General features: G+C 46.1%; 1 protein-coding gene across 2 annotated transcripts in view; it reads left to right on the forward strand.

Moving 5' to 3' along the window:
• LOC126530441 (cytochrome P450 3A12-like) overlaps nucleotides 1-26,031 on the forward strand; it is a 45,399-nt gene extending 19,368 nt beyond the window's left edge. Inside the window, exons 4-6 of one of the 2 annotated variants that reach the window (XM_055070597.2) lie at nucleotides 3,508-3,796; nucleotides 19,479-19,782; nucleotides 25,341-26,031. In XM_055070597.2, the coding sequence (XP_054926572.2) occupies nucleotides 3,508-3,796; nucleotides 19,479-19,782; nucleotides 25,341-25,688 (941 nt within the window). In that variant the 3' untranslated portion in view covers nucleotides 25,689-26,031. Of the gene's footprint in view, nucleotides 1-3,503; nucleotides 3,797-19,478; nucleotides 19,783-25,340 lie in introns of both variants that reach the window. The other variant, XM_055070596.2, reaches the window with a different exon arrangement.
• The last annotated feature ends 714 nt before the right edge of the window (nucleotides 26,032-26,745 follow it).

Raw genomic sequence — 26,745 nt, forward strand, 5'->3', positions numbered from 1 at the left:
GCTAGTCTGGTTGACTTCCCTGCCTTTCCTCTCTTTGCTATCTCTCTCTATCTCTCAGTGAAAAAGTGGGGAAAAAGCAGTCTGGTGAACACGCAATTCACAATTACGGCATCGATTCTAGGAACACTAGAGGAGAGATGTGCAGGATGTAGAACGGTGAGGCAGGATAAAGTGCAGTGATCATAAGTTAGTGGGGTCTAGAATTCACATCAATTTGAAGAGAGAAAGAATAAGATTGGTCAAGAAGAAACAGGTCCACGTAGACGCAGTAATGGAAAAAGACCAATTAAGGCTGCTCCTTGCCAACAAATATGCAGCCTTAGAATAGAGAGGTGAAAAGGATATAGATGTAATGAATGAAAGCGTAACTGGGCAGTCTCCAGAGGCAGCAGTTGAAGTGGGAGGTAAGGCATCAAGGGAACCAATAGGCAAGCTTTCCCAAGTAACAAAGGACCTGATAAAGAAACGACAAAGAATGAAACTGTCCAACTCGAGAGTTAGAATTCGCGAAACTGTCAAAACTGATCAACAAGGAGAAAATAGTGGATATTAGAAATTATAATGTGAGAAAGGTGAGGAAGCTCTAAAAAATGGACGAAGCATGAAATCAGTGAGAAGAAAGGTTCGCATAGGACAAACCAAGAGGTATGCACTGAAAGATAAGCAGGGTAATGCCATCAGCAGTCTCGAAAGTATAGTAAGAGCAACGGAAGAATTCTGTGCTGACTTGTACAGTACCGAGAGGAGCCACGATACATCCATTCGAAGCACTAATGAACAGGTGAGAGACTCCTTTTATAACCAGCGATGAGGTTAGAAGGGCCTTGCAAGACATGAAATGGGGAAAAGCGGCAGGTGAAGATGGAATAACAGTCGATTTAACAAAGGTGGAGGAGACATGATGCTTGAAAAACTGGCGACTCTCTATACGAACTGTCTATCGTATTCAAGAGTCCCAGAGAGCTGGAAGAATGCCAAAATTATACTTATCCATAAGAAGGGAGTCATTAATGAATTGAAAACTTATAGGTCCATTAGCTTACTTCCAGTATTATATAAAATATTCAAGATAATTTTCCATATAATAAGGGCAACAATTTATTCAGTCAACCAAGAGAACAGGCTGTCTCCAGGAAGGGTTATTCTACAATAGATCACATCCATGTCATCAATCAGGTAATCGAGAAATTTGTAGCGTACAAACAACCTCTATATATGGTTTCCATAGATTATGAAAAGGCATTTGGATCAGTGGAGATACCAGCAGTCATGGAGGCATTACGTAAATATCTTGGAAAACGTCTACAGAGATTCCAGAGCTACCTTAATTCTCCACAAGTAGGTAGATACCTATAAAGAAAAGGTTCACTCAAGGAGACACAATCTATCCAATGCTATTCACAGCGTGGTTGGAAGAAGTTTTCAAGCTATTAAACTGGAAAGGCTTAGGAGTAACGATCAACAGCCAATATCTCAGCAACCTTCAGTTTGTAGATGACATTGTCCTGTCCAGCAACACTGGAGACGAGTTACAACAAATGATTGAGGGAAAACACGGGGAAGGCGGGAGATGGAAATTCAAGACGATGAGCAAAACGTGAACAAGGTGAATGCAGAAGCCAACATTTCGACAAGTGGAGTTGTCTTCTTCAAGGCGATAAACGCTTTCCTCGCCACAGTATATACTGTGGCGACAAACGCTTTACCCCACCAAGAAGACAGGTCCACTTGTCGAAACGTTGGCTCCTGCATTCACCTTGTTCACTTTTTGCTCATCGTAACAAATGATTGAGGACTTTAACAGAGATAGTGTATGAGTGGGGCTGAATATTATTATGCAGAAAACAATGATGAATAGCAGGGCAGGAGAACAAGAGTTCAGGATCGCCAGTCAGCCTCTAGAATCTCTGAAAGAGTACGTTTCCCTAAGCCAATTACTCGCTAAGGACCGTGATCATGAGAAGGAAATTTACAGAAGAACAAAAATGGGTTGGGGAGTACATACGGCAGACATTGTCAGATCCTGACTGGAAGCTCACCACTATCATTGATGAGAAAGGTGTACAATCAGTGTATTCTACAGGCGATAACATATGGGGCAGAAACTTAGAAATTGAGAATAACGTTCGAGAACAAATTAAGGACCGCACCAAGAGCTACGGAATGAAGAATGTTAGGCGTAACGTTAAGAGACAGGAAGAGAGAGGTGTGGGTCAGAGATCAAACGGGGATAGCCGATATTCTAATCTATATTAAGAGAAAGGAAAAGGAGCTGTGTAGGCGATGTGATGCGAAGCTTAGGAAACGGCGGACGATTAGGGTTAGAGAATGGGCGCCAAGAGGATGGACGCGCAGTTGAGGACAGCAGAAGACTAGGTGTGGTGACGAAATTAGGAAATTCGCAGACGCAAGTTGTAATCGGTTGGTGCATGATAGGGGTAATTGGAGATCGCATGGAAGAGGCCTTTGTGCTGCAGTGAACATAAAATTTGCTGCTGCTGATGATATCATTAGAGGAGATAGGAGAGAAAATATCGTCTCGCCATGCTGCCAGAGGCGAGCTTCACAGCCAACACCAACATTCTCTGTTTGCCTTGACTAGCATCCACAAGGTCAATTCCCTTCCTGGGTTGTCCCATATAAGAGAGGCGAGTGAAAACATCACATTTATGTCACGAGCCACGTCTCCTTTATTCTTTCCTCCCTTTCTCTTCCTTGTTTAGCAGCGCGCGCACGGCCCACTCTCAATGGTGGGTTTGCGTATCAAGTATCAAGGTTTCGTATGTCTGTCTACACTGTCTGTGAGAGCATCGTGTATACCATAAATCTCATTCCTGAGAGAACGTACTGCCACCGATCCGCCAGACCATCTCACGGAGGCTTGGCATTGAGGTTGCCCGTGTAGCTGCGTAGGATAACCGACTGATCTAATATCCTACTGTAGCACGAATCTTGCAGCTCTCGTTGACGCTTGCGCCATAGTTCCCTCTACAGATTTTTCTAGAAAGCTCTGTAGTTGGAACTGGTTAGAATCTTTGCGGCACTTGGTTAATACGACCAGTCGAGCAATGGCTTGCTTGAGGTATGACACCATATGGCTTCTGTAAGGAAGCTGAAATGTGTACTGTACGGTTGAACACGAAGATGATCGCTGCTAAAGGGCAATTGACGTGACGGGACGGGATGGATCGCCTAGTCAACACTCATACGCGTGGGCGTGACTGAGCTGCAACGAGGCGTCCTGCAAGCAGCTCGTCAGCGGCTGCGACGTCATTCGTTGGCATTCAGCCACGTCATGCTCGTCCGCAGACTAAACCAGCGCTCCCTTCTGCGGTTATAATGCAGCTCAAGCTGTCGCGTTTCAGGACCACGTATCTTACGAGGTGGAACAAACAATGTGAACGGGGGGGGGGGGGGTGTATACAAATATAAAAACAAATTGAGAGGCAAAATTAAGGTTTGATGTGGAGCTGTATATGGCGCTGACGCGACTCGCTATGCAGGTAGACTGCCAGAAGAACCCCAATGACCCACTCCTATTGGGAGTTCGAAAGATCTTCGAGGAGGCCGAGAGTGCCGCGGTGTGCAACGCCATCCGGTTTCCGGTATTGCGGGTCGTGATCACCGCACTCTACCGGCTGAGCGATTACTACAAAGTTATGCGCCGCATGACCGACAACCTGCGCCATGTCATCGAGCAGCGACGACGAGAGCGGAATGTGACCTCCACCGACATGCTCCAGCTGATGCTCGAGGCGCAGGATGGGGCCGAGGGCTCTAGCAGCGATACTGGCAGGTGAGAAGACGATAATTCTTTACGGAGATGCTATTTTCGTTCGTCGTGAATCTCTGAGCGTCGCCGCAGGCCGCGTCGCTTTAGCGGAGTAGAAAACACGGGAACCCCGGCCCTGCTTCCTACGTAGAGAGAAAGAGACAAATTTCTTCGCTGTGACCTGATACTCTGCACTGGGGAAAGGGGACAAGAACGAAAAGTAGGGATGATGAAAAGAAGGAAGTCCGCATACTCAAGTCCACCTCGTTGCAGCATCTAAAAAAGAATCACCGACGATTGCAATACTCCCTAATGCGAAATTTGAGCGCGGCTCTATACGTGTTTTCATTTTGCGATAGATTGGCTGGTACGTTGGCTGGCACGTTGCAAATAGAGCGAAGTGTGGTGCGACTGCCTCGTTAATCGGGAGATCGCGAGAAGCGCGTTCACACGTGTGCGCGATTTACAGCAGCCGCTGTCGGTAGACCTCCCAAGCTACGCGTGTAACTCTGGCGCCATCTCTTAGCCATCGTCGCCAAAAAGCCCATGTCTGGCGCGGCATTACGCCTTTCTTCTCCTGCTTTCGCCATACCCTCGTCCTCCGCTTTCCAACTCATCGTTCCGCTGCACACTGCTCCTCCGCTTTCCTCCTCGCACTCTCTTCACTATCGCAATCTTCCATCCGCCAGTACGCTCCGCGTTCGATTTTTCATCCTTCGCTGTGCTCGTTCACTCTGTTACCCCGACGCCAATGCTCGCCGCAGGTACGGGCGCCTAAAGCCTGTTTCACATGATGCGATTTTCGTCACACCGGAAGTGCGATTTACATCGTTTGCGACGAAAATCGCAGTCCCACTGCCAACCCCCCGATTTTCGGCTGCGACCAACCGGTTGATCGCACAGCCGCAGTGTCGCAGCGATCGCTGTGACTTTCCGTCGAAATTGCGCGGAGAGCTATTTCGCTGGTTTGTTTTGGGAAATGGCGTCTCCCTCAACAAGTGCAATGCGCATAGACGTGGATTATCGAATTCGGTACGTACGCGAAGGGAGAATAAAAAACATGTACCGCAGATTCCATTCTCCCATTTCTACGCGTGCGGTGACAGGCTACGCAGCAAATGAAGGGCATTTTCACGCTTGCTTCTTACACCTTTGCGAGTTGCCACGAGACGACATGGCCTTTTGGGGTCTTCACAATTTTCTTTTGTTGAATAGCATACAAAAATCGCGCGCACGGGGCAGCTCAAATAATTTCAACCTCGGCAAGGGCAAATGACAAGACGGCAAAGTACCCGAGGTTTCAACGTTGCGCTGAACGCGGTACCGTTGCATTTTCTTGTCGGTTTTCAAGCGTGAATTTCCCAATGCATCTTGAAAGATTATCTTACCTCACTTATTAAGTTTGTCAGAGCAAAAGTGTAGGCTATCATAATGAATTTTCTAAGATAGCATTAAATCCGTGGCATCGATAAACAGCGTCGTTAATTTGTTTTCAAATATTACATGCCTGTGAAGTTGCACCTATTGTCTGGATAACTTTTTTTCTTGCACAGGAACCAATAAACATAGAATATATTGCGGACTTTGTATCCTTAACTGCACCTGTATGAACATTTGCTTTGAAAGGTAATTAACTCTACAGGTAGTAAATTAAGTAAATTATTCGCTTGCTATAGTGGCACGGTGGTACCCTCCTGCACCGTCATGTAAAAATTGTGCAACAATGCGAAAAGCAGGCTGTGATGTTGTTAGGACCGTCACGTTGCAAAGCGTGTGACACGAGGAAGATGGAGGAGACGGTGCATGATGAGCAAACACACAACAATTATATTGGACGGCACGTAAACACGAAGAATATCTTAAACTAGCCCCACACATACACGGTTGTTCGTAAACAGGAAAAAAAATAGTCTCACGAGGTTGCGGTTGAAGTCCGGAATGTGGTGAGACGTATAGTCCTTGAGGTGGGACACTCGCTGGTAGAGTGATGACCGGCGTGGAAGAGCAAACGCAGCAGCACGGGGCAGGAAAAGGTGGACGGCCCACAGCTCCGTAGACGAGAACAGGCCACTCGATCGCCCGGTCACCCGAACCTCGCGCGTGGAAGCGGGTTCCAAGATGCCGGCAGGCCGACCTGAGGCCTCGTGCAAGGCCACGACCCGAGGCGCTCCTCGTCTCGACGACGGACGCTCGCTCTCCCGAACCTCGCGCGTAGATGCGGGTTCGAGGCTGCAGCAGGCTGTTCCGAGGTCTCGTGCCATGCAACGACCCGAGGCGTTCCCTGTCCCGATGACGGACGCTCGGTCAGGTGAACCTCACCGGTAGATGTGGGTTCCGTAGGCCCGGCGGCCCGAGTCGCGCCGGCGTTCCAACCATCTCCGTTGCGCGAGCCCCTTTTCATGCGCTGCACGAGCCTCCCTCGTCTTTCTTTTCCTCTTGTTGAGGCCGGCCGCAATGTCGTCTGCTCTTGCGCTCGGTACTTTGTGAATACTTCTTCACACAGGCACACAGCCTGTCCTTGTGGGGATAAAGCAGTAGAAAACGACACGTTAAGGAAAAGTAAATTAAAACTGTGCAGTGAAGCCAGCCAGTTACATCCCTTCCTGTGAAACTTTGAATCTTTTAAGTACAAGCAGTTCTTGCACGTTCACAGTAATCAAGTTTGCAGAAACATGCATGCCTTACATGTTTCTAATAAGTTTCTAATAAGTTTGTGATCACATATATTAGTGTGTAAACCCACGTAACGATATCTGATGTGATTACTATCTTTATAAGGAAAAACCATGCTACTTGCAAGAACATATCACCTGGGGATTTTAGAACAAATTCCTGCATTCCTACTATACACAATATATGAGTTATTCAATAAAGGACCACAAACTGCTTTTTTGCAATGAAAAAATTATTGCAAATTTCACTTACGTACAGGCAAGAAAAAGATCTGTAGACAAAAATAGTGTTCTTCAGTTTATTCACCTGCCACTGTGGCTATAGCATTCTGCTGCTCACACAAGCCGAGGGGTTGAAGTGCCTGCCATGGCAGTCGCATTTCAATGGGCGTCATAGGTAAAAAAAGCTCTTGCACTTAGATTTAGTTCACCTTTTATTGAACCCTTAAACTTCCAAATACTATTGCATAGGGGGCATGCTTATGCAACATCTAACACCAATCGAGAGCGAAGGGCACAATTGTAAAACAACCATCTTTCGGGATAATTCGAGTGTGTAAATATTCATTGCATCAATATGTATTGTTCAACAGCACTGCATAAGTAATAATAATCAGGTATAGCAAGTACTCTGTCAGGAAGCTGGTTCTACAGATGTATAAATGTCAAGACATGAATGCTCATACTACGTCGCACACACAGCACAAAGAAAACCTTTTTCAAGAGTTGTCCCTTCTGGCAGTTATGAGTGGGCCATAAGCAGCAGAAACTTTATTGCAGGGCATTGTGTAATACCGCTTATGAAAGAATGAAGAGAGTGAAGAGGCTTTTAACAGCAGTGCGTCAGGCTACTCTAATAAGAGGAACGATGAGCAAAAAAATTTCTGGTAGTGCACTTAAGTTAAACAGTAACTTTCTGAAAGACAGAAAATTCCAGGTGAGAGTTGGAGGTACATTTGACCCACCCACACCAACAACGCAGGCATACTACAAGAAGTACTACAGCCTATGGTGTACTGCAGTCTAGGGGAAAGCTATCTTATACAGAAATCAAGAATGATGCAACAAGCTCTCGACAACACTGCAGACTTTCTTGGCCAGTCTGGTCTCTCGCTTTCTGATATGTCAGCTTACATCGACGTCGGAAAAAAGATCAGAATCAAGAACTACCCCAGATTGCATGTTGTGCTCCACATAGCTGGAGAAACATACCCGCAAGTCAACATCCACAAATCCACAGCTAGTATAAGACCATGACGACAGAGCCAGCGCGCAGGTGAAACAATTATGCCATGCCTAGACGCAAATTCTACTCCTGGTGAAAAGAATAATCTTAAAATCATGAGGGGTGGACGAGTGGATACTACGGAAAATCGCAGATGCTGTGCTTATGCCCAAGATATTGTATGGTGTGAATTACCAGCAGCGCACAAAAAAGACAGCGCATCGAATACAGACATCGGGTAATAACAGGTCTTTCCGACTTTACCACGCTAGAAGACCGCTATGAGAAAGAGCAAACGAACAAGCACCTAGACAGAGTAGGGTTGCAGCCTGCAGCACAAATTCTTTGCTTCAAGAGCTCAGAAACTGGTCCCCAGGTACTATGCCAGCTAGCATATGAGATGCAAAGATGACTACCCCTCCCTTCAGAAACAACCTCGGGAGCACCTGAGCTTGAAAGACAACAGGCCCATGCCGTGCAATATGGGGGCACACAATTAGGCCAGGAGACTATATGCAACAGCCAAACACACAGAGGAGGTTGCTAATCATGAAGATGCAAGCAAACATCAGGCACATATAGCACACTGGTGTGGCAATAGCAGTGTAACAGTAGTATGACACTACATAAAATTAAACCCCATTTAATTGAGTGCCATTCCAGGTCATCCTACACCTAGAAAAGCTGAACTGAATGCAGTCATAGCATCACTTGCAGTGCTAATTACACCTTGCACAACACCCTGCACACCTGCATGGATTCACCAGAAACTGTCTGGGCCTGCACATCACATGAAATTGTCAGGAAAATCAGGAGATTGGCACGCGACTTGCAAGCACATGGCCATGAATTAAATTACAGGATACATAGCCTTGCAGATATTCCAGGACACAAGAGGGCTTATAAGCCCGACATAAGAACTCAAAACTGGACGAGTTGGTGTGTATTCATTACTATTTAATGCGCAACAGATAGACAACGGACAAGGACGAAGCGCTTTGTGTGTTCACTTCGTTCTTGTCCATCGTATTTCTGTTGCACTATAGTTAATGAATTCATGAGGCTGCACAAAAGAAGAATGATACCTCCGCCCAAGGTCCTGATTTCACATCCAAATCCATGCGTGCATGCGTGCGTACGTGCGCGTGCACGCACACACACACACACACACACACACACACGCACGCACGCACGCACGCACGCACGCACGCACACACACACACACACACACACACACACACACACACACACACACACACACACACACACACACACACGCGCGCACGCGCACACGCACACGCACACGCACACACGCACACGCACGCACGCACACACACGCACGCACAGACACACACACACACGCACGCACAGACACACACACACACACACACACACACACACACACACACACACACACACACACACACACACACACACACACGCGCGCACGCACATATTGCAAGGGTGCACATCATGATGCAGTATCAACAGGATGACACTAGAGATGGATGAGGACTAACTTTCAACTAAGGTTTATTGTAAAAATATGGCGAGTTATACAAATTACCAGAAAAAAGAAAGACATCTTTGAAGGATAGATAAAATTTTGTGCTTGATGCAGCCAAACATAAATAGAAATGCTACAGAAAGAGAATACAAAAAATTCCACGTGCCATTACAATTACAAAGACCATTACCATTGCCAATCCTGCATGCCAGCACCTTTCAAGAAACACTGTTCTTATTCCAATAGACAGACTGACAGCTTGCTTATGCAAGCACACTCTTTCAGTTCTATGCCAATGAAAAAAAAAAAAAAAAACAAGTTTCTTGGAAGGTAGCCACATGCACACATCGTGATCACAATGTTTTTTGCCCTGGATTTGTATATCTTTATATATTTTCTCCCTTTCCCCTTTTTGTTTGTCTTCATCAAGCACTTGTTTTGATCAGGTTTTATTGCTGTACTACTTTCTGGTAACCTTTATAAATCGCTGCATTTTCAGAATAAACTTTAACTTAGAAGTTAGCGTACCCGGTTCTTACGGCTTTACACTATACATTCTTGCTACATAGGTCAAATAAAAGATTATGTAAGGTACACAGAAGCATCATAAGGGCCATTAAAGTGACTTGTCGCAGTCTAAAAAAATAAAGAATAGCCTGGCTGCAAACGGCACCCGAGAACAAATAGGACGAACAAGAATGCCGAGATGATCTAACAACAAAAATTTAATGTACGCACCGAGTAAATGCTGGCTGACAAGCAATAAACCGAACATACACAAAAAGGAGAAGCAAACGTTAATGTGTGTTTCCTGACAGGAAATGCATCCATTTCTAACGGAGGCCATGCTGACAAGATTCTCCCAGCATTTTTCGATCTACAGCTTCCATAATTTCTCTAGGCAGCCGATCTGCACAGAATGCTAGCTTCTTCCTCTACAATGCTTGCTCAGATGTCGAGAGCGCATTGTAGAGGAAGGAGCTAGCATTCTGTGGAGATCGGCTGCCTAGAGAAATTGTGGAAGCTGTAGATGCAAAGACACTGGGAGAATCTTGTGTCAGCATGGCCTCTGTTACACTTTCAGAGATGTATGCGTTTCCTGTTGGGATCTGTATGGACACACATTGGTTCTTGCTTCTGCTTTTTGTGTAACTTCGATTTATTGCTTGTCAACCAGCATTTACTCGGCATCTTCAATAAACGTTCATTTGTTTGTACGCCTCATGATCGTCTTAGTCTCTAGCAGAAACGTGTTCATTCTTTTTACAGTGACGCTGTATATACCTAGGCGAAACACTCCTGGTTCGATCACAAAAACCACAGCGTAGGGGTATGAGTCATTGTTTAGGAGGCTGTGACGCATTATTCGTCTTACATGATAGACGGAAAATCTCTTGTTGGGTAGACATAAACATGCTTATGGATTTAAAACATATACATTCATCTACGCATTATTGCAAGGAAAGGACACAAAGTGGGACGGGGTTAAGACAAGATCATGATGCCATAATTATCTCGCAGCAAAGGTGTGGTGAGCCATTGGCTTCACCGATTGTGACGTCGTTTCTCTCTCGCAACAGAGCGCACGTGCAGCGGTCTCTCTCCGACTTCCCAATAGGTTCAAGAATGTGTCCCTGTATTTAATTAAATGAAATGTGCAGCCCCGGTGTGTCACTTGGTAACTACAGTGCATAACCGAGTCATAAATGCTATGATTAACGCATTACAAAGCACAAACTCGTAACATAATTCAGAAAGACTTTGATGGACCCGCTGGATTAACACAATGAACCACTCATTGGACTTTCTATGACGGTGATCTTGTGAAGCGCGATGTGTGGCATTCCAAATAAACAATGCGATAAACCCAAGCCAAACATGTGCGCAACCTCATTAAGAAACAGACATAACCAATAATATAGAAAGAATTGAATAAACCGTCGGAATTAACCCAGTGATAAACACCGGGGCCGCACATTTCAGCTTCGCTGGTTTGCCATCTGTACAGGGTGCATGGGCAGTAATTTTTTCTGTTATTGTTTGATAAGTATTGTCTAATGTTGTGCCAGTAAAACATCTTGGGCTAGTTGGTGCATTGTATTGGTGCTGCTTTCTTCGTTGTTTTTTTCTTCTTAATGTTGTGCCCTTCTTCCTTTTGTAAGTACTTTCTTATTCCCCCTCACCTAATACTTCAACCTTGCAGTCTGCGAGGTATATAAATAAGTACATAAGCACATGACATTCATTCATCTGCATACACCCCGCACCATTCCTTGCTCAACCAGCGTCACCGTGCTGATGTCTCGCAGTGTGCATCTACATTAACTGACGTTTCCCTTTCGGTATAGTTTGTGAACAGTGTAGTCCATAAACATTACATGACATTAAGGTTGTGACATATGCGGTGCATAAGCAAACCTTGCAAACGATGACATGTTGAATTGTTGAAAATAAGACAAATTGTATATATGGCACTTACTTTAACAGCATTTAATTGACCACTTGACAAAAACTTCACTTTGCACAGTTTCCAAAACGTACACTGAATCTGCATTTTTTTTGCTTATTAGTGTGGTCGTTACTGCATGGCGACATTGTAGATTTGAAAACAGTTCAATAAATTCGTTTGTTGCAATATAAAAGTATGCGTAGATCACTGCGACTGTAACACCAGGATTTGATACAAACATGCACACTATAGGATGCAGAGAAATGCTTAGGACAAACTTCAGAATGTTTGCATCCTGATACTTATGAAAGTGAACAGTTTCATTACATGGCTGTCAATGAGAGGGAGAATGAAAACGAAACTTAATTTTGTTCGTGGAACAAAAATGCATTAATAAGGTTAGAGATATAGTCATTGCTTAACACTTTCGAAATGAATAATTATAGCTTGCTATGGACGTTGAAGCAGCTTTTCGACAGCAAGAAAAGGAATCAGTTTTTCCAGCTCTGAACCTTGAATTGCAGGAAATGCAAGCAGGCATCTGCCAATATAATCTGTTTAGGAATACCAAATTGGAATAAACATTCAGTCTTTCATTTGAGCAATTTGAGGGTGAGCAATCTAGTTTGAAATGACTCGCATAAGCATGTCGTAACAATGTTCATCTAATACAGGTTAAATGCATGACTAACTTAATAAATCTGGATGATTGCTATAAATTACAGTGGAGAAACTATGATATCTAATAACATTACTAATATAATAATAATATTTATTTCCACAAGATAGGCTAACCGTGAGCGGCGTGTGAGGCTGAGCAGAAAGCTGGGAAACCCTACGGCAAGTGTGCCTGCCTTGGGCCTACGATCCTGCATTATGGATAGCGCGTATTGATACGGTCTTGTTAGAAGTTCAGAGCATACTACTAGCGCGAGACACAGGACAACAAAGTGGACGAGAAGCGTATCTTTTAGAATGCTATGTTACAACGTACAGGTTTCTACAAAAGTGACGGTAGCTGCTCAAAACATTTGATGCGTCGGCTTTTGCGCCTTTAGAAATATTCAGAGAGGACTTCCATATATATATTCACAGCACACGCAGGGCGATGGACGAACCAGGCTGGCGCCAAGGTTGAATTTCACAACACAATTTTCATTCCACGTTCAGTAATCACACAGATCATTTTCGGCTTCCTTCAGGGGCACACGCGGGCTTTCGGGTTGTTGCTTGTTGTTGCGTTTGGCGCAAGAATGTGGCTAGGAGCAGGAACCACATATGCACAATTATGAGCAATATACACGCATCATTTCTCCAGAAGCTGACGCCGAGCACGTGTAGCGCGAGGATCTTGTTGGGCTGACACGACGACTTCGTGGTAGCCGAATTCCGAATGCTGCATATGCGGTGAGGGTAGCTATGTGAATTTGTCGATACGTCATCTTATAGATTGTTATAGTGCAGGCAGAACGAAATGGTCATAGAAGGCAGATGAGACAACACACAGCGCTGAAACACTCGCGAAAAGCTGTTTACGTGCGCCATGTCGCACTGAACTTCAGAAACCGCTGTTGCGCACTCCAAAACAAACCTTAACTAACACGTTTTCAAATTACTAAACGTGCATATTATTTGCACATAATCAAGAAAAGTCAATAATATTATAATGTAAACGTTTTAGTCATTAAAATAAAAGAATTATGCAGCGTGTGCCACGAAACCTGGAATTAAGCAACCCTGGGCGTCGCACCAGTCGCATTGTTGAAATCGCACTCTAAAAATCGCACTGCGACGCGTGCGACTGCATCGATTTTCGTCGTTCTACTCGCAGCATGTGAAACAGCCTTAAGAGAGAGAGAGAGAAAACAAGGATAGGAAAGGCAGGGAGGTCAACCAGAACAGCATCCGGTTTGCTACGCTACAATGGGGGTGGGGGAAAGGGTAATAGAAAGAGCCTTAAGAGCTTCGCTCTAAAAGCCGTGTGTTTAGTCCACTAATTTTAGAAAGGCTAGAGCCGCCCTTGTAATCACGGCTGCGCTGTTGGCGTCAGGCTAAGGACCGAAAAGAAAGTCGTCAGACACTGGTCCGATATTGACGTGCGCAATTATTACTTCTGCCGTTCTCACGCGTACGCAAGGCAAACGCAAAGCACACGAGAAACTTTTTTGTGGCACCTAACAGGGTTCACAATTTGTACCGGTGTCTCTGCAACCTATGCTGTGCGCATTTATAGGGCCTGGCAAATGCGACGTCAAATTGAATTCTGTGCATCATACTGGTTTGATTGCGTTTTATCTTGCGAGCGATATACGGAACTTTACTTCTGGTTCCCCCTTATGCACACGCCCGCAGCGCCAATCTGGTCACTGCCTATGTTCTTTCAACCATGGCGTCGCTCAGGAATTCGCTAAATATACGAGGCCAGAACGAGATGCGAATGGACGCACTAAAATACGAGCATAGTGAGTCGGAATAAACAGTAGCGGGTAAAAAAACGAGTCCTAACGCTTAAGGACTGTCGTTTAAGCGTCAATGCTGTGCACTCGCCGCGTCCTCTTTTTTTTGCGCTACAGTTTATTCCTGCTAAGTTATGGACCAACTCGCCCCATAAGTGGTTTTACGAGTATGCTAGTAGTTGCTCGGATTTTAGACGTAGAGGCGTAGCCGTACGGTTAAAAAACTCGTCGTTTATCGGCATCTTTGTCTTCTGTATAGTTAGATTCCCTCTACTTCTCTTATTGCTTCCTGCTTGACGGTTTATAGTACATCGCGTCACAAAAAATACTGAGTCTCCAAGGCGAAGTTTGTTTTTATTTGGAAATATGCATACTTCTCCGTGGGTACGCGCTTCTTTTTTGTCAAAAGTTTTTGATGAAAAGAAAGCGAGGGCACAGTGGTGAGCAAACCAGCCATTGCAAGATGATTAACTAAGGACTAGTGGCGTGAAACAATCTTCATAGTCTTCGAAGTCTTCTTATTTTACGAGTATTTGGGGATTAAGTTTTAGTGCCACCGTTACGGAACATCTCTTTTTTTTTTTTCGGCGGTCTTTCACCGAAGCGTTCCAAACATCTCAGAATCCTCACTGCCAAGGCAATGATACGCCGGCCTTACTGCCATTACAGTATTTCTGTAAAGTACCATTAAATGTTTTAGGCTGACTACCCGTGTGTTTGAACATGGAATTTTGGGTTCATCAGTAGTGTGTACACTTTTCAGTACAGATCTATAGTTGATTATTTATTTATTTTCGCACTCTCAGTTGTCCCAGAGCTTTACATAGAACAAGGCTAGAACAAATATATACATTTCTTGCTGACGTGAAACTTCTGGGACATGTGATAGAAGAGACGGGGCAGGAAGCTGGTTCCAGTCGTTGGACGTTCTTGGTATGAAAAAATGCTTATATAACGTTGTACGGCAGGAGGGAATTCCAACCTTCAGAGTTAACCTTATGTAAGATCGTACCACGGCCGTGGGTTATTAGCGCTGATATTCTATACAATTTCTTTGTGTGCATCATGTTCTGGAAGCAGTGAAACGGCAAATATTCGCCGCTAAACGCTCACGCCAGCAGTCACTATACCTAAATCTTCGACTGCAAATTAGCTTCCAAAACTCTATATAACGAGTCAGAAGATCAGTTGAAGCTGGAAGAATAACCTTTACAAAAATAATGCGCTACCAATCTCTCGCTGGAGCAGCCGGTAGACAAGGACGTAGCGGCGAAGCGACATCCCAAAGCGGAGACCTCTAAGGTACCTAACGCGTTTCGACAGCTACTATAACAAGCATTTGCGGCCCGAAACCGTTTCGGCGGGCGCTGCCCTCGTACACTCTCAATCAAGTCCCGCTTATAACAGTGCTGTCTATTCAGGAGAAGAGTCCGAAATTACTACGCTTACTATGCGGCCTGAGTATATGCGGCTCACTGTTTAACGGGACCCTCTTTATGCGGCTCGCAAATATGCACCTTGTTTTGTTTCTACTTTTTATTTAGTACAAGCTTTTAAAAAAATAACGCATACGAAGCGGCCCACCGTGCAAATGGGACGTTTTTATGTGGTACAAAGGTTCAGAATAACGACGCTTAGTATGTGGCCCGTAATGTTAGCGGCTCTTTTTTGTAAAAATTCTGTGCGTCAACGGTCTCTTAATATTATTTTTTTACCATAGTAAAGCCACGCCATGGCTAGTACATAAGTCTTCGTACACCTGGACACCGTGGTATTTCACAGAACATACGCACGACGCACAGAAAGATTTGAAGCCATGACTAATGCGTGGCAGACGAGCACTCTAGCGACTGCTGCACAAATTTGCGTTCTTGTTCTTACAGCGAAGCTGTATATTGCTAGCCGATTCATCTGCCCGTCCGTCCGTCTGCCAGTCATCTGTACGCCGAAGGCTCCTCCGGCGAAACCCCGTGCGCATGCGCGAAAAAAAAAAAGGAGAAAGAGAGGCACGCGATTAGCCAACACCACCTATAGCTAACGCAAGAGCTGTTTACTCCTATGCGTGACGTCACGCTACCTGGCCCGAAATTTCCATTGAGAAGGCTGGCGTGATGAAAGAGGTGACGTCAAAATCACTGTTGCCTACTCAGAAACATCCCCATTAGATTTTGTGGCAGTCAGGCCAGGTAACATGACGTCATGGATCGAAGTGAAAGGGCCTCGTGCTTCTAGGTGGTGTTGTGTTACCTGTGCGAGTAGTCATGTCGTTGCTCTCCGTCACCGACGAGCGGGCGCGCAGCAGTTTTTCTCCGGCTCCGAAATGGGTAGGCCAGGTGTCATACGTACTCCTGAGGAGCAAGCAGGTTTTGATCAGCAAGCCTCGAACAGAACTGGGAACGAGCTCGTCAAATGCTGCAGGTTGATTATTGCAACGCTTGTGCGTGTTCCACATACTTTGTAGGGCTGCTTTTGAATCCGTGAAAATCACCCATGTCTTTGGCGGCTGCTGTCGAAGTACATACACAAGGGCCTCCTTAATGCCTCCTTAAGTGCCAATAATTTCTCAGTCAATGTACTCATCGCCAGGCGGAGAGCGGTCTTGAAAGCCATCTGCAAGCGTGTGTCGGCCTGTTTCGTCGCGGATTGTGTAAGATTGTATTAGGGCAGGCTCTATGTGATTCTGCTCATCACCAGGCTTCTGACCACTCGGAGGCTGCCCCCTTCCTTAGACTTGTGTTCTTTGATGTTACGCGGGTTATCTATCATGCGTGATATCGCCTTGACATTGGTGTTGAGGAGCGTCAGGGTGTGGGTTGCCTGCTGGTTAGACTGATGCCACGCCCACCACCCAGGCAATGACTTCTCTTATATGAGGCCCCCTTAGATGTGCACCTCGAGCTTTTGTGTTTAGTCTGTGGGGACCGTGTGGTTACCCTGGCCTCTCCAGGCTTGCATGAGCTCATATTTCTCGGTGGAGCATTGTAGTCCCCGTTGGCTGACGTATTCTTTGATGAGGTAAGCTGCAGTTTGTAGTCGTCTTTCTTTTTTTCAATGAGAGACCCTGTTGTGGTCGAGAGTGTTATGTCGCCTGCATAGATGGCACAGGCGAATACCTTGTACGTCTTGCAGTTTTTCTTGCGAGGCCGATCATGGCGGCGTTGAAGAGCGTGGGTGAGATGACAGCTCCTAGTGGTATGCCCTTGCTGGGAGTATGGTACAGTGGAGTCTGGATCTCTCTTATCTTCATCACCACGGTGTGGTGGCTCAGGAAGCTCTCAACGTACTTCTACGTTCGCTTGTCGCGGTTGATGTTGGCGAGCGCTTCTAGGATTCCTTGGTGGCTGACGTTATCCAATTGAAGCTCCCCTCGATGTCGATTGCTACGAGGACGTATTCGTCGCTGCGGGGAACGTTGCTGAGAACCTTTTCATTGATTGGGAATAATACATGTTTTCTGGACAGGTCCGCGCGGAAACCGAACATGGTGTCCGGCAGGTGTATGTCTTCTAAGTGTCTCTGTAGTCTCGTGTTTATAATTTTCTCGTACACAGATTTTCTCGCTCTCGGGCGTGAGCGAGATCCATCTGAAGTTTTCAATCGCCAATTTCTTGCCCGGTTTGGGGATCATTATTATTCGCGCGTCTTTCGACATCGACGGCACCGTACTTTGTTCTCAGTGTTGGTTTGAAGAGGCCGTGAGCGCGGAGATGGTCTTGTCGCTGAGTTTTCTGATCATGGTGTTCGTGATGCGGTCCGTGCACGTCACTGTGTTACGAGTGGTGGCGGCGATGGCCGCTCTCATTTCGTTTGCGGTGATAGGTTAGTCCAATAGTGGGTTGGATTGACCTGTGTAAGGTGTTGCACATGATTGTGTGGGAGCGGGATCTCCTTATCACTTCATCTTGATGACGTTGATAAGGTCTTGCTGGCTCTCTCGGTAGGTGTGTAGTAACCTCTCCAGAGCCTTGTGTCCCTGCCCTTTGATTTTGGTGGGGCCCAGGATGGCTTTGAGTGTGTGCCACGCCTTGGACATAGCCAGGGCGTCACCGAAGGAAGCGCAGAATCTGTACTAGTTTGCCGAGGAGCGTTGCATGGCATATTCTTCTGCTTCCGCTGTTGTTTCTGCGATGCGTGTCTTGAGTTACCCGTTGTTGTTCTGTGTTTTCCAGCGGAGAATGTCGTTGCGTTTGCATCCTACAGTTGCAGTAATTGGAGATCCACCTGTGGGGTCTCTTTCGCTCTGGTGATTTCCATTGTGTGGCGTTCTGTCGAAGGAGGTTGTCGCACCAGTCTTCCAGGTTCGGGATTAAGTCTGCGTCCTTTTCTTGGCCTTCTCTGATTTTCGCCACTCAGTGAGATTGGCTGTGCCAATCTGCCTGCGTAGGCGTCCGGTCTGTAGTGTTATTTTCAATATGTACGGATCGTTGACTAAGTTTTCGAGTGCGTTGAGCCATTCGGCTCGCGAAGTTTGTGTCATGAAAGCGAGGTCGGGAGTGGAGTCGCGTATTACGCTGTTACTTTCCCTCGTCGGTATGTTCGGGTCTGTGATGCGTGTGAGGTGACATTGTTCAATTAGTGTTTCTAGCTGGAGGTCCTTCCAGTGCCTCTGGTACCCTCATAGCGTGTTCTGAGCGTTGAAGTCGCCTATGATTACCAGGCGAAGGGGTGACCCTAAAGAATTTGCCAATGTTTGCCCTCCTTCAGATCAAGTGAAGTATGGGCTTGAAGATAAGGCGCATTGCTGAATACGAAGATCAGATGAGGGTCAACCAATAAAAAAGGGGCGTGAGAAAGGGGTCGCAGTGACCTGTCCGCGCTTGAGTTGAGAAAGATAATGAAATGGCGAGGAGGTTTCGGCTTTCTGGCTACCCGATACATATGCCCAAGGGTGGAAGAAAGAGAAGGCAGAAGTTTAGGCACAATACGATTGAGTTGGTGGATCGGGAGTTCTGCGTGAAACAATCTTGTATATTTTTTAAATACAGATGCATCATCAGCAAGAGTATCTTTCAATTCGCCATATCCACCATTATTTCTTTGATTACTACAAACAAGGACACGTTTCACTAAATGTGTCTAAACTCGGGCAATCGAGGCCGAATGTTACGCGTCACGAAAGTGTAAAGAGTGCCGCGGAGTTGCAGAAGCTAACATGGAAGTCCATGGTATATACAGAGAAGAACTAGGTGGCTTTCAACATTTTCTGCTACCAGTTGTATTGTTTTGAAAATTTCTTTACAGCCTATATTTCTGCCTATAATGACACTGCACTTCCAGGAAGCTGGAAGAAGTAATCGGTGAACACTCCGGGTTATGTGGAGAGGTGAACGATAGCGCACCCCTTAGTTTTATCAATTAGGAACGCTATAAGTGCAATAGAATTTTGTGGTCGCCCAGGCGAGTCATGCGGCTGATCGAGGACCGGCACGTGGTGGGCAACGCGTTCATCTTCCTGGCTGCCGGCTTCGAGACGACGGCCACCTCGCTGGGCTTCCTTATGTACCTGATGGCCACGCACCCCGATGAGCAGGAGAGGCTGCGCGCCGAGCTCGAGTCGGTGTTCGGCACCGACCAGGAGATCAGCTATGAGGGCCTGCAGCAACTCAAGCGCCTCGACATGGTCGTGCAGGAGGCGCTGCGCATCTACCCGCCCGTGGTGCTCTTCATCAGCAGACACTGCGACAAGGACACCACCATCATGGTGACTAGAACCTTATTTCATACACGATTGGCTGGTGTCGCTGCGCATGTACCGGCAAATATTCTCTTGGTTCTTTGTCAGTGCACAAAAATTTGAGATATATTCCGCTTTCACCAGCAGTGGATATGCGAGTCACATCGTCGGCTTTTATAAGCTCTGTAGCCGGGTTTTTCCTTTGCGACCAGCAGAGGTGCTTCCGTGTTCCCGGTGATGTTAATTTTGTAGCTTTCCCTGGTCATGTGTACCGGATTTTCACAGCCTAATTGGTGTAAGACGGCGCAACATCTCATAAAATTAAACATATTGAATTCATTACTACCTACCTTTGAAATGTGCAACTTCGTTGTTGTGAAATTTACCGGGATAGTGTCGCTATTTTTTTAGTTTCCTCAAATAAATGATTGATAAAACTGCTTCATGGACGATGAAGAACATAAATTGTATGAACGTTTCTGGCAAACAAACTTAATCGACCTGTCAATACTCTATATTTATGGCCCACTGAAGTAGGTTTCAATTCTACAGAGTTTGCTCCCTGTGAATTCCATTTGTGCGATTTTTTCACGCAGTTTACAATACATGATAACTAAATACGCTCAAGATGAGCAACGGGCATTTAAATTTTCTGCTTATTGACCGCGAAGGAGCATTCAATAATATGATCATTAGTAGTCAGTCAAGTTGCCTTTAAAAAGCCCAGTGTACAAAACCTTTACTCGATGGGCAAAACGCTTCCACATGCGCATTTCGTTTGCATGAAGTTGCACTTGAACGATTTTTTGGGGGGTCTCTTGAAGTTCGTTCAGGAAAATTGTAACGTTACTGTATTTTCTCATAGGCTTCTGCTCCTAAAGGAAAATGAAAGCAAACCATGGAGTTATATTGATAGAATATGGACTTCAACGCTATGGAAAACCAACAGAGTGGCAGGAAAAGAGCAGGCAATTATGAGACAAGACGGGTGCTGTACTCACAAGTGAGATTTTTTTTTGCACTAATTAGATATGCCGGGTGTTTCAGCGAACTCTTTCAAAATATTTTAATGATTTCCCGTGGCAGATCGCATAATTCTAGTGTGCCAGCTGGTCTACTCGAAGAGGTGGAGGTAACTGCCACAAGAAATTGAAATGCATGATCGCGCGATTAACAAAAAGTCGCTAATTCCGTTTTAACTAATTACCTTGTGGCACATATTGCAACTTAAGAATTCTAGCCGTGGATTTCGCAAAGCGGATTCACTTGGAACGAATTCCCAGGTTGACACCAGTCTCCAAACAATAATTCGCGAACTTTGCGGAGAAGTGCATGGGCGTTCTAGGTATTTTCGTGCTTCTCTGCATGAAATGACGTTTTGTTAAGAAAGTAAGTGGAACGACAGCGCATTCTTACCACAAGTTTGATGGCGCATATCTCGTAAAGGCGTCCATACAATTATTCTCTAGTCGATATGCCTTGAAGTCTCACCCGCTAGAATTGGTAAGTTGGCATATGTACCATAAGGTAACAAGTTAAAAACATAATTAGTGAACATTTGCTAATTTGTCAATTATTCATTTTAATTTTTTGTTGAAGCCCGCCTCTTCCAGTAGGACAGCTCATGGACTGTAATTGTACAATGTGCCACAGGGAAATAAAAAAGAAACTTTTTTGAAAGTGTTCGCTGAAACACCCTGTATATGCTTACAAAGGTATGCGTGCAAGCTGGAACTTGTGTGTATGTCGTAGGGATTCAAAAATCGTTAAAATTCTTCTTCGATCGTGTTAGCTAGACGTTCGTCGCCTTACGCTACGAGTAATTGCAACATATGAACGACAGGATTCCCCTTGCATGTATTACATGCATTACGGGTCTTTGTACAAGCGCACATACACATACATATCGTTGGAACGGCGCGGTCCCTCCGTCCACGCCAGCAGGACCCAGTCCTGGCCGGCCGCGCACAAGATCGCCCAGCCGAGCCTCGAACCGCCGCTCGGGTTCACGAGTCACTTCGTCCTCCACTTCTTCGACTGCTGGCTCCAATGCCTGAGTTCCCGTTATGTATAAGCCTATATAATTATATCGTCAATATTATAAAACCTTTAGTTCTGAGAACAGTGTCTCTTTTTCGGACTCTTGCCCTTGGTTTGTTTCTTCCTTCGTTTATATGTTCGTTTCTGTTTGTTTGCTACACGAAGTCATAAGAGAAAAAGGCTGCGGCAGCTCTGGCGCCAGCTCTGGCGTTTCATAGACTGAGGCAGCTTCCTTGCTTTTCTCTTTTCTCCCTTTCGGAATGGATAGATCAATGGTTATGAATAAAAATAATGTAGTTGCACTAGCAAACCAGTATAGAAACCACTCAGCATGCTGTATTTATATATTATATAATATAATATATTATATATATATTATCTATATAGCAGGGGTGAACGGGGAATCGCGATTTGGGTGTCCAAGCGATCATTACTTTTTTGTGGCTGGTGATATGCCAGGTGCCGGGCGAACGAGAGGTCTGGGGCGAGGTGCAAGGAATGGGAAACGGGTTTATTTACACGTTTACATGGTGTTACGACCGGCTAGCCGAAGTAGTGACCTTCTAGCCTCTCCTGCCCCACTGCGACGAATCGCTTCATGAAGCTAACAATGCGTCCCCCTCCGACAGACCTGCGGTGCCAGCAAGGCGAGAGACGTTTGACGGATCGGGTGTTACTTGTTATTTCACTGTCGCATTCACCGGCCAATATCAGCAAGAGACTCCTAGAAAAGTGTGTTCTACAGTGTTTCCTAACGGACTCGGGTAACCGCCACGGTCGTTTGAGAGACGCTCCAGCTAACTGGGTCATCCCAGGAACCAAGACGCACCAGTTTGAACCAAGCATGACAACCCCTGTTTACGAAGCTCCCCTCCTTTTGTGTGTTCACTGCACAAAGGTGCGGGAGTGAATGTGTGAACCCTCGCCCTCAACACGGCCTTTCGACAACTTTGGACGCTCCGACTGGATGAAGGTGTGATGGCCGATTTCCCTGGCCTAGGGATCCAGGGAGGACAGAGGGGGTTTTATCAGACTTTTATAGCTACTCAGGGTGCTTCAATTCAGTCATGCTGGACTGATGAGACGTAACTAATATTGTAAATAAACCCCGTGTACTCCTCGTTCTCAATGAGAACATGGTCCACCCTTCCACAGCGCCCTTACGTAGATTAGCTGGACAATGACATGAGCCAGCCAAGCCTTTTGACAAGCCCGGCACCAACTCTTACAATGGTGAGAGTTTACATGTACTAGCACGAGTACTAGAACGAACAAGAGTAATAGCACGCGTACGAGTCGGAGCCACGTGCGAATTGAAGCACGGTTCGATAGCACTCAAGATCCACTTTTTATGCACTTCTTTTTCCCCTTTCTCTCGTCGTGGAAATTCATTGTCCTTCTTGTCGATCAACCAACAATCGTTGAACCGTTCGAAAACTCCAGCCCATGACGTCGCATCGTCCTACCGGGCTCCGCCTTCAACCTTGCACGTACACCCCCACATACGAGGCAACGACATGGCAAGTTGAGAACACGGTGCGAAGTCGTTCCCACAGAAATTCTCGACGTTGGCCCCTTTGATTAATTAGTGGTCAATTCGTTACGGCCTGTTTGCCAGGGTCAGGCTCCGGTAGAGTGCCAGCGATTCTTCGATGAAGGATGGCGATTGTGTTGCCTCGACGAGAGCGCTGTTGCAGGCGTGTCACCGTCTATGTCGGGCCCACTTTCGTCCAGGCGGGCGCTAGTCTCGCCCGTTAGCTTTGGTCACGCTAATTTAGCATGGTGCTTAAAAGTCAATCGTAACAGGGGTCGTAGATACCTTGCCAGAACTTTGCGTTCTAAATATTATAAGGAAATAATGAATGAATCTGTGGCGGAGACTTGCAGAAGGCCATTGGATATGGGTGGCATATAAAGCAATATGTAAGTACCATTAGTTTTGTGTCATAGTTGGCTAGGTTGTGACGGGGACGCCGCCTCACTGAGGTACGTGAAGCGCCTTGTGCATGCCCTTAGAGGTGTATGGGCACTAGGACACAGAATCGAGGTAACCAGATACACAAGCGGCCATTTATTGACCCATTACCCTTTACTTATGATACAGCCAGTGAAGAGTCCTACGGTGTTGCAATCGTTCTCGCTGCTTATTTGCAGTAGGCGCGCCGTCGTCAAAGGTGGCGGGTACAAATTGGCGTCGCTCTGTCCTGCTGCCTGAACCTCGTCACGCTATTTCTAGACCCTACGTTTCGAACCAGGAGGCGCCAAGTATAGCCGTGCAATGGCGAAACTTGTGCAACAAATTGCGAACTTGTAAGCCTTATAGCTTCTGATGAGCAAGGGTCTGAGTTTGGTGGATTATATATACCGTGGCTTAGTGAACTCTCAGAAACGCGACCCCGTTTGAATGTAGAAACGTACTGCCAAGCTGTACCTCTCTGAAGGATGAGCGAGAGGTTAAATTTATCTCCGATTGTGTCATGCATGGCCCGACAACAGCATCTGGGCAAGCGACAGTGGCACGGTAGAGTAATGGCTTGTTTCCTCTACACAATGATAGCAAGCTAAGGAGCGCGAGTAGTGCAGTAGGCAAAGTTGCAAGCGGTAACAGTATTACATGTTTTCGGTACATTCCGTTTTAGCAAGCGACCCCCTGCTGACCGAGTTGAAAGACGTTTTACGTCAGAAAAACGAGAATTAAACCAACCCACTGGCTGATTTTATGCCTATTCTGCATTACAAGAACCGAAGTGTGCGAAAACACATTGGAATCGATGGCGTTGCACAATCGCGTCATCGTCTTTCGGCGCTAAATTCAGAAATGGCGGTTTGCCAAGGCCTGTAGTACGTAACGATTCTTTCCATTTTTCATTATTTTTGTCTGTTATTGGTTCGTACGATAACGCGCCCCCGCTATGGCCTAGGTGGGATGATAAGGAATTAACAAATTCGGACGAAAGTAATCTTGCATAATATGGAGTTTGGTCAACATTTTCTCCGCTGGTAAACAATGTATATTTTGCAGAGAAAACACCGATTTGACGCAAGAGTAATGCGTCAATGTATAGTGTGTACGTTTTTTGCTGTAATGTGCATATAAATTTATTTACAAGCGGATCATTTTTTCAGCTGTAATAAGATGACATACGGTCACTCATTGACGTATTATTTGAACTATTTTCTTTCGGAGCGAGTATTCAGTAATTTTATTACGTGCTCCGCTGGTGCATTAAGAGCGATTTCGAGTGTGCTGCAATTACAGTGCACAGCTAGCGGTAAGTGAACTCAACGTGGAATTCCACCGTGTCCCCTAGCGCAACACGCGTATTTGTGTGTATAGTTCTAAATCTCTAATAATAGGTGGTCACTTAAATGTTCTTTCTCGCGTAACAAGATAAATCAGTTCACGCACCGAATGCGCGGGACAACAAAAGGCAACGACTATTCGGTGTCGCCCAGTGTATACCAGCATGCATTCTCCAAGTACACTTTACTGGTATTCCGCTGCCGCTTTCCTAAAAACATGTCTGCCGCATTTGCTGACGCAGGGCCACTTCTTCCCAGCGGGAGTTAACATCATGATTCCCACGTGGCACATTCATCACGACCCGGCCCTGTGGCCAGAACCGTTCGAGTTCCGCCCCGAGCGCTTCGACCCGGATGGGAGCGGAGGCCTTCCGCAGCAACCGGCCGCCTTCCTGCCCTTCGGCTTGGGACCACGGGTCTGCATCGGGAAGCGGTTCGCTCTTCTAGAACTCAAGATGGCCGTCTGTCGAGTCCTGAGAGAATACCGCATCCTCCGCTGCGAGGAAACACAGGAACCGCTCAAGATTATCGTGCCCAGCGTCATTATCAATCCGGAGCGAGGTGTCGTCGTCAGGCTGGAGCGACTATGACGCGAAGCTAGCGCGGACTCCTCCAATTGTGATGCGAGCAGTCCAGGCCACGGTCGCTGCGCTCTTCCGCGAGAGACGCTTCCGCGAGGAAGGTGAAGACCACTCCGCCTGTGTGGCTTTACTGCGTGGGCACTTATTTAGTTTTATGAAATGCTGGCCTACTGACCACTCTCTAATCGAAGTACGGGTACATTGAACGGGTTTATCCTGTACCTTTCACTCGGTGGTACTTCCGCACTTGTGCCTTTAGACCACAGGTTTCTCTTGACAAGTTGAGCGTATGCCGAAATTTCGTGACTACGTTCGTGACTGCGTGCATAAAGGCAGGTGTCATTGCACGTGATTTAAGGAGGATTTTCATGACTGTACAAGTGGCCGATTGGTTCGGCCGCCCGAGTGTGATTGGCCGCCTGGTATCATATCGCGGCACCGTGAGCGGAATGTTGCCACGATATGCTGTGGACTTACTAACGCCGCGATTACACCTAAAGAAAAATAGTGAGACATCGCGTTAACTATCAGACACGTCGAACTGACGTGGTTAGGCTATTTAAGCAAGGGCAATGAGACACCATCTTGCCGCGTGCCGCGCGCACACGTGTTCAGCGTGTGTAAAGCCTATCAATACAAGCGGCCAGCCGGCACGGATATGATTCGCTTAGGAGTCATCAATCACCAACAAAAAAGCGCTCTTCGACACATAAAAACGCCGTTGAGTGGCAATTATCGCCTGTACAATAGCACTAAGCTGTACCGGTTCTGTCTGAAAGGTGACGTCCAGGTCATGTATGATTCGCTTATGAGTCATCAATCACCAGCAAAAAGCGCTCTTCGACACAAAAACACCGTTGAGTGGAGATTATCGCCTGCACAAAAACACTAAGCTGTACCGCTTCTGTCTAAAAGGTGACGTCCAGGTCATGTAACGGACTCGCGGCTGAAATGTTTTGTTTGATTGTTTGTTTGTGTTTGTGGGAGTGCGTGCGTATGTGTGTGCTTGTGTGTGTGTGGGTCCAAGCCATTGCTTCAACTCCATTAAATAACAAGAGGCTTCTGC

This window comes from Dermacentor andersoni, chromosome 4 (genome assembly GCF_023375885.2).
Source record: "Dermacentor andersoni chromosome 4, qqDerAnde1_hic_scaffold, whole genome shotgun sequence".
NCBI classification, from domain to species: Eukaryota; Metazoa; Arthropoda; class Arachnida; order Ixodida; family Ixodidae; genus Dermacentor; species Dermacentor andersoni.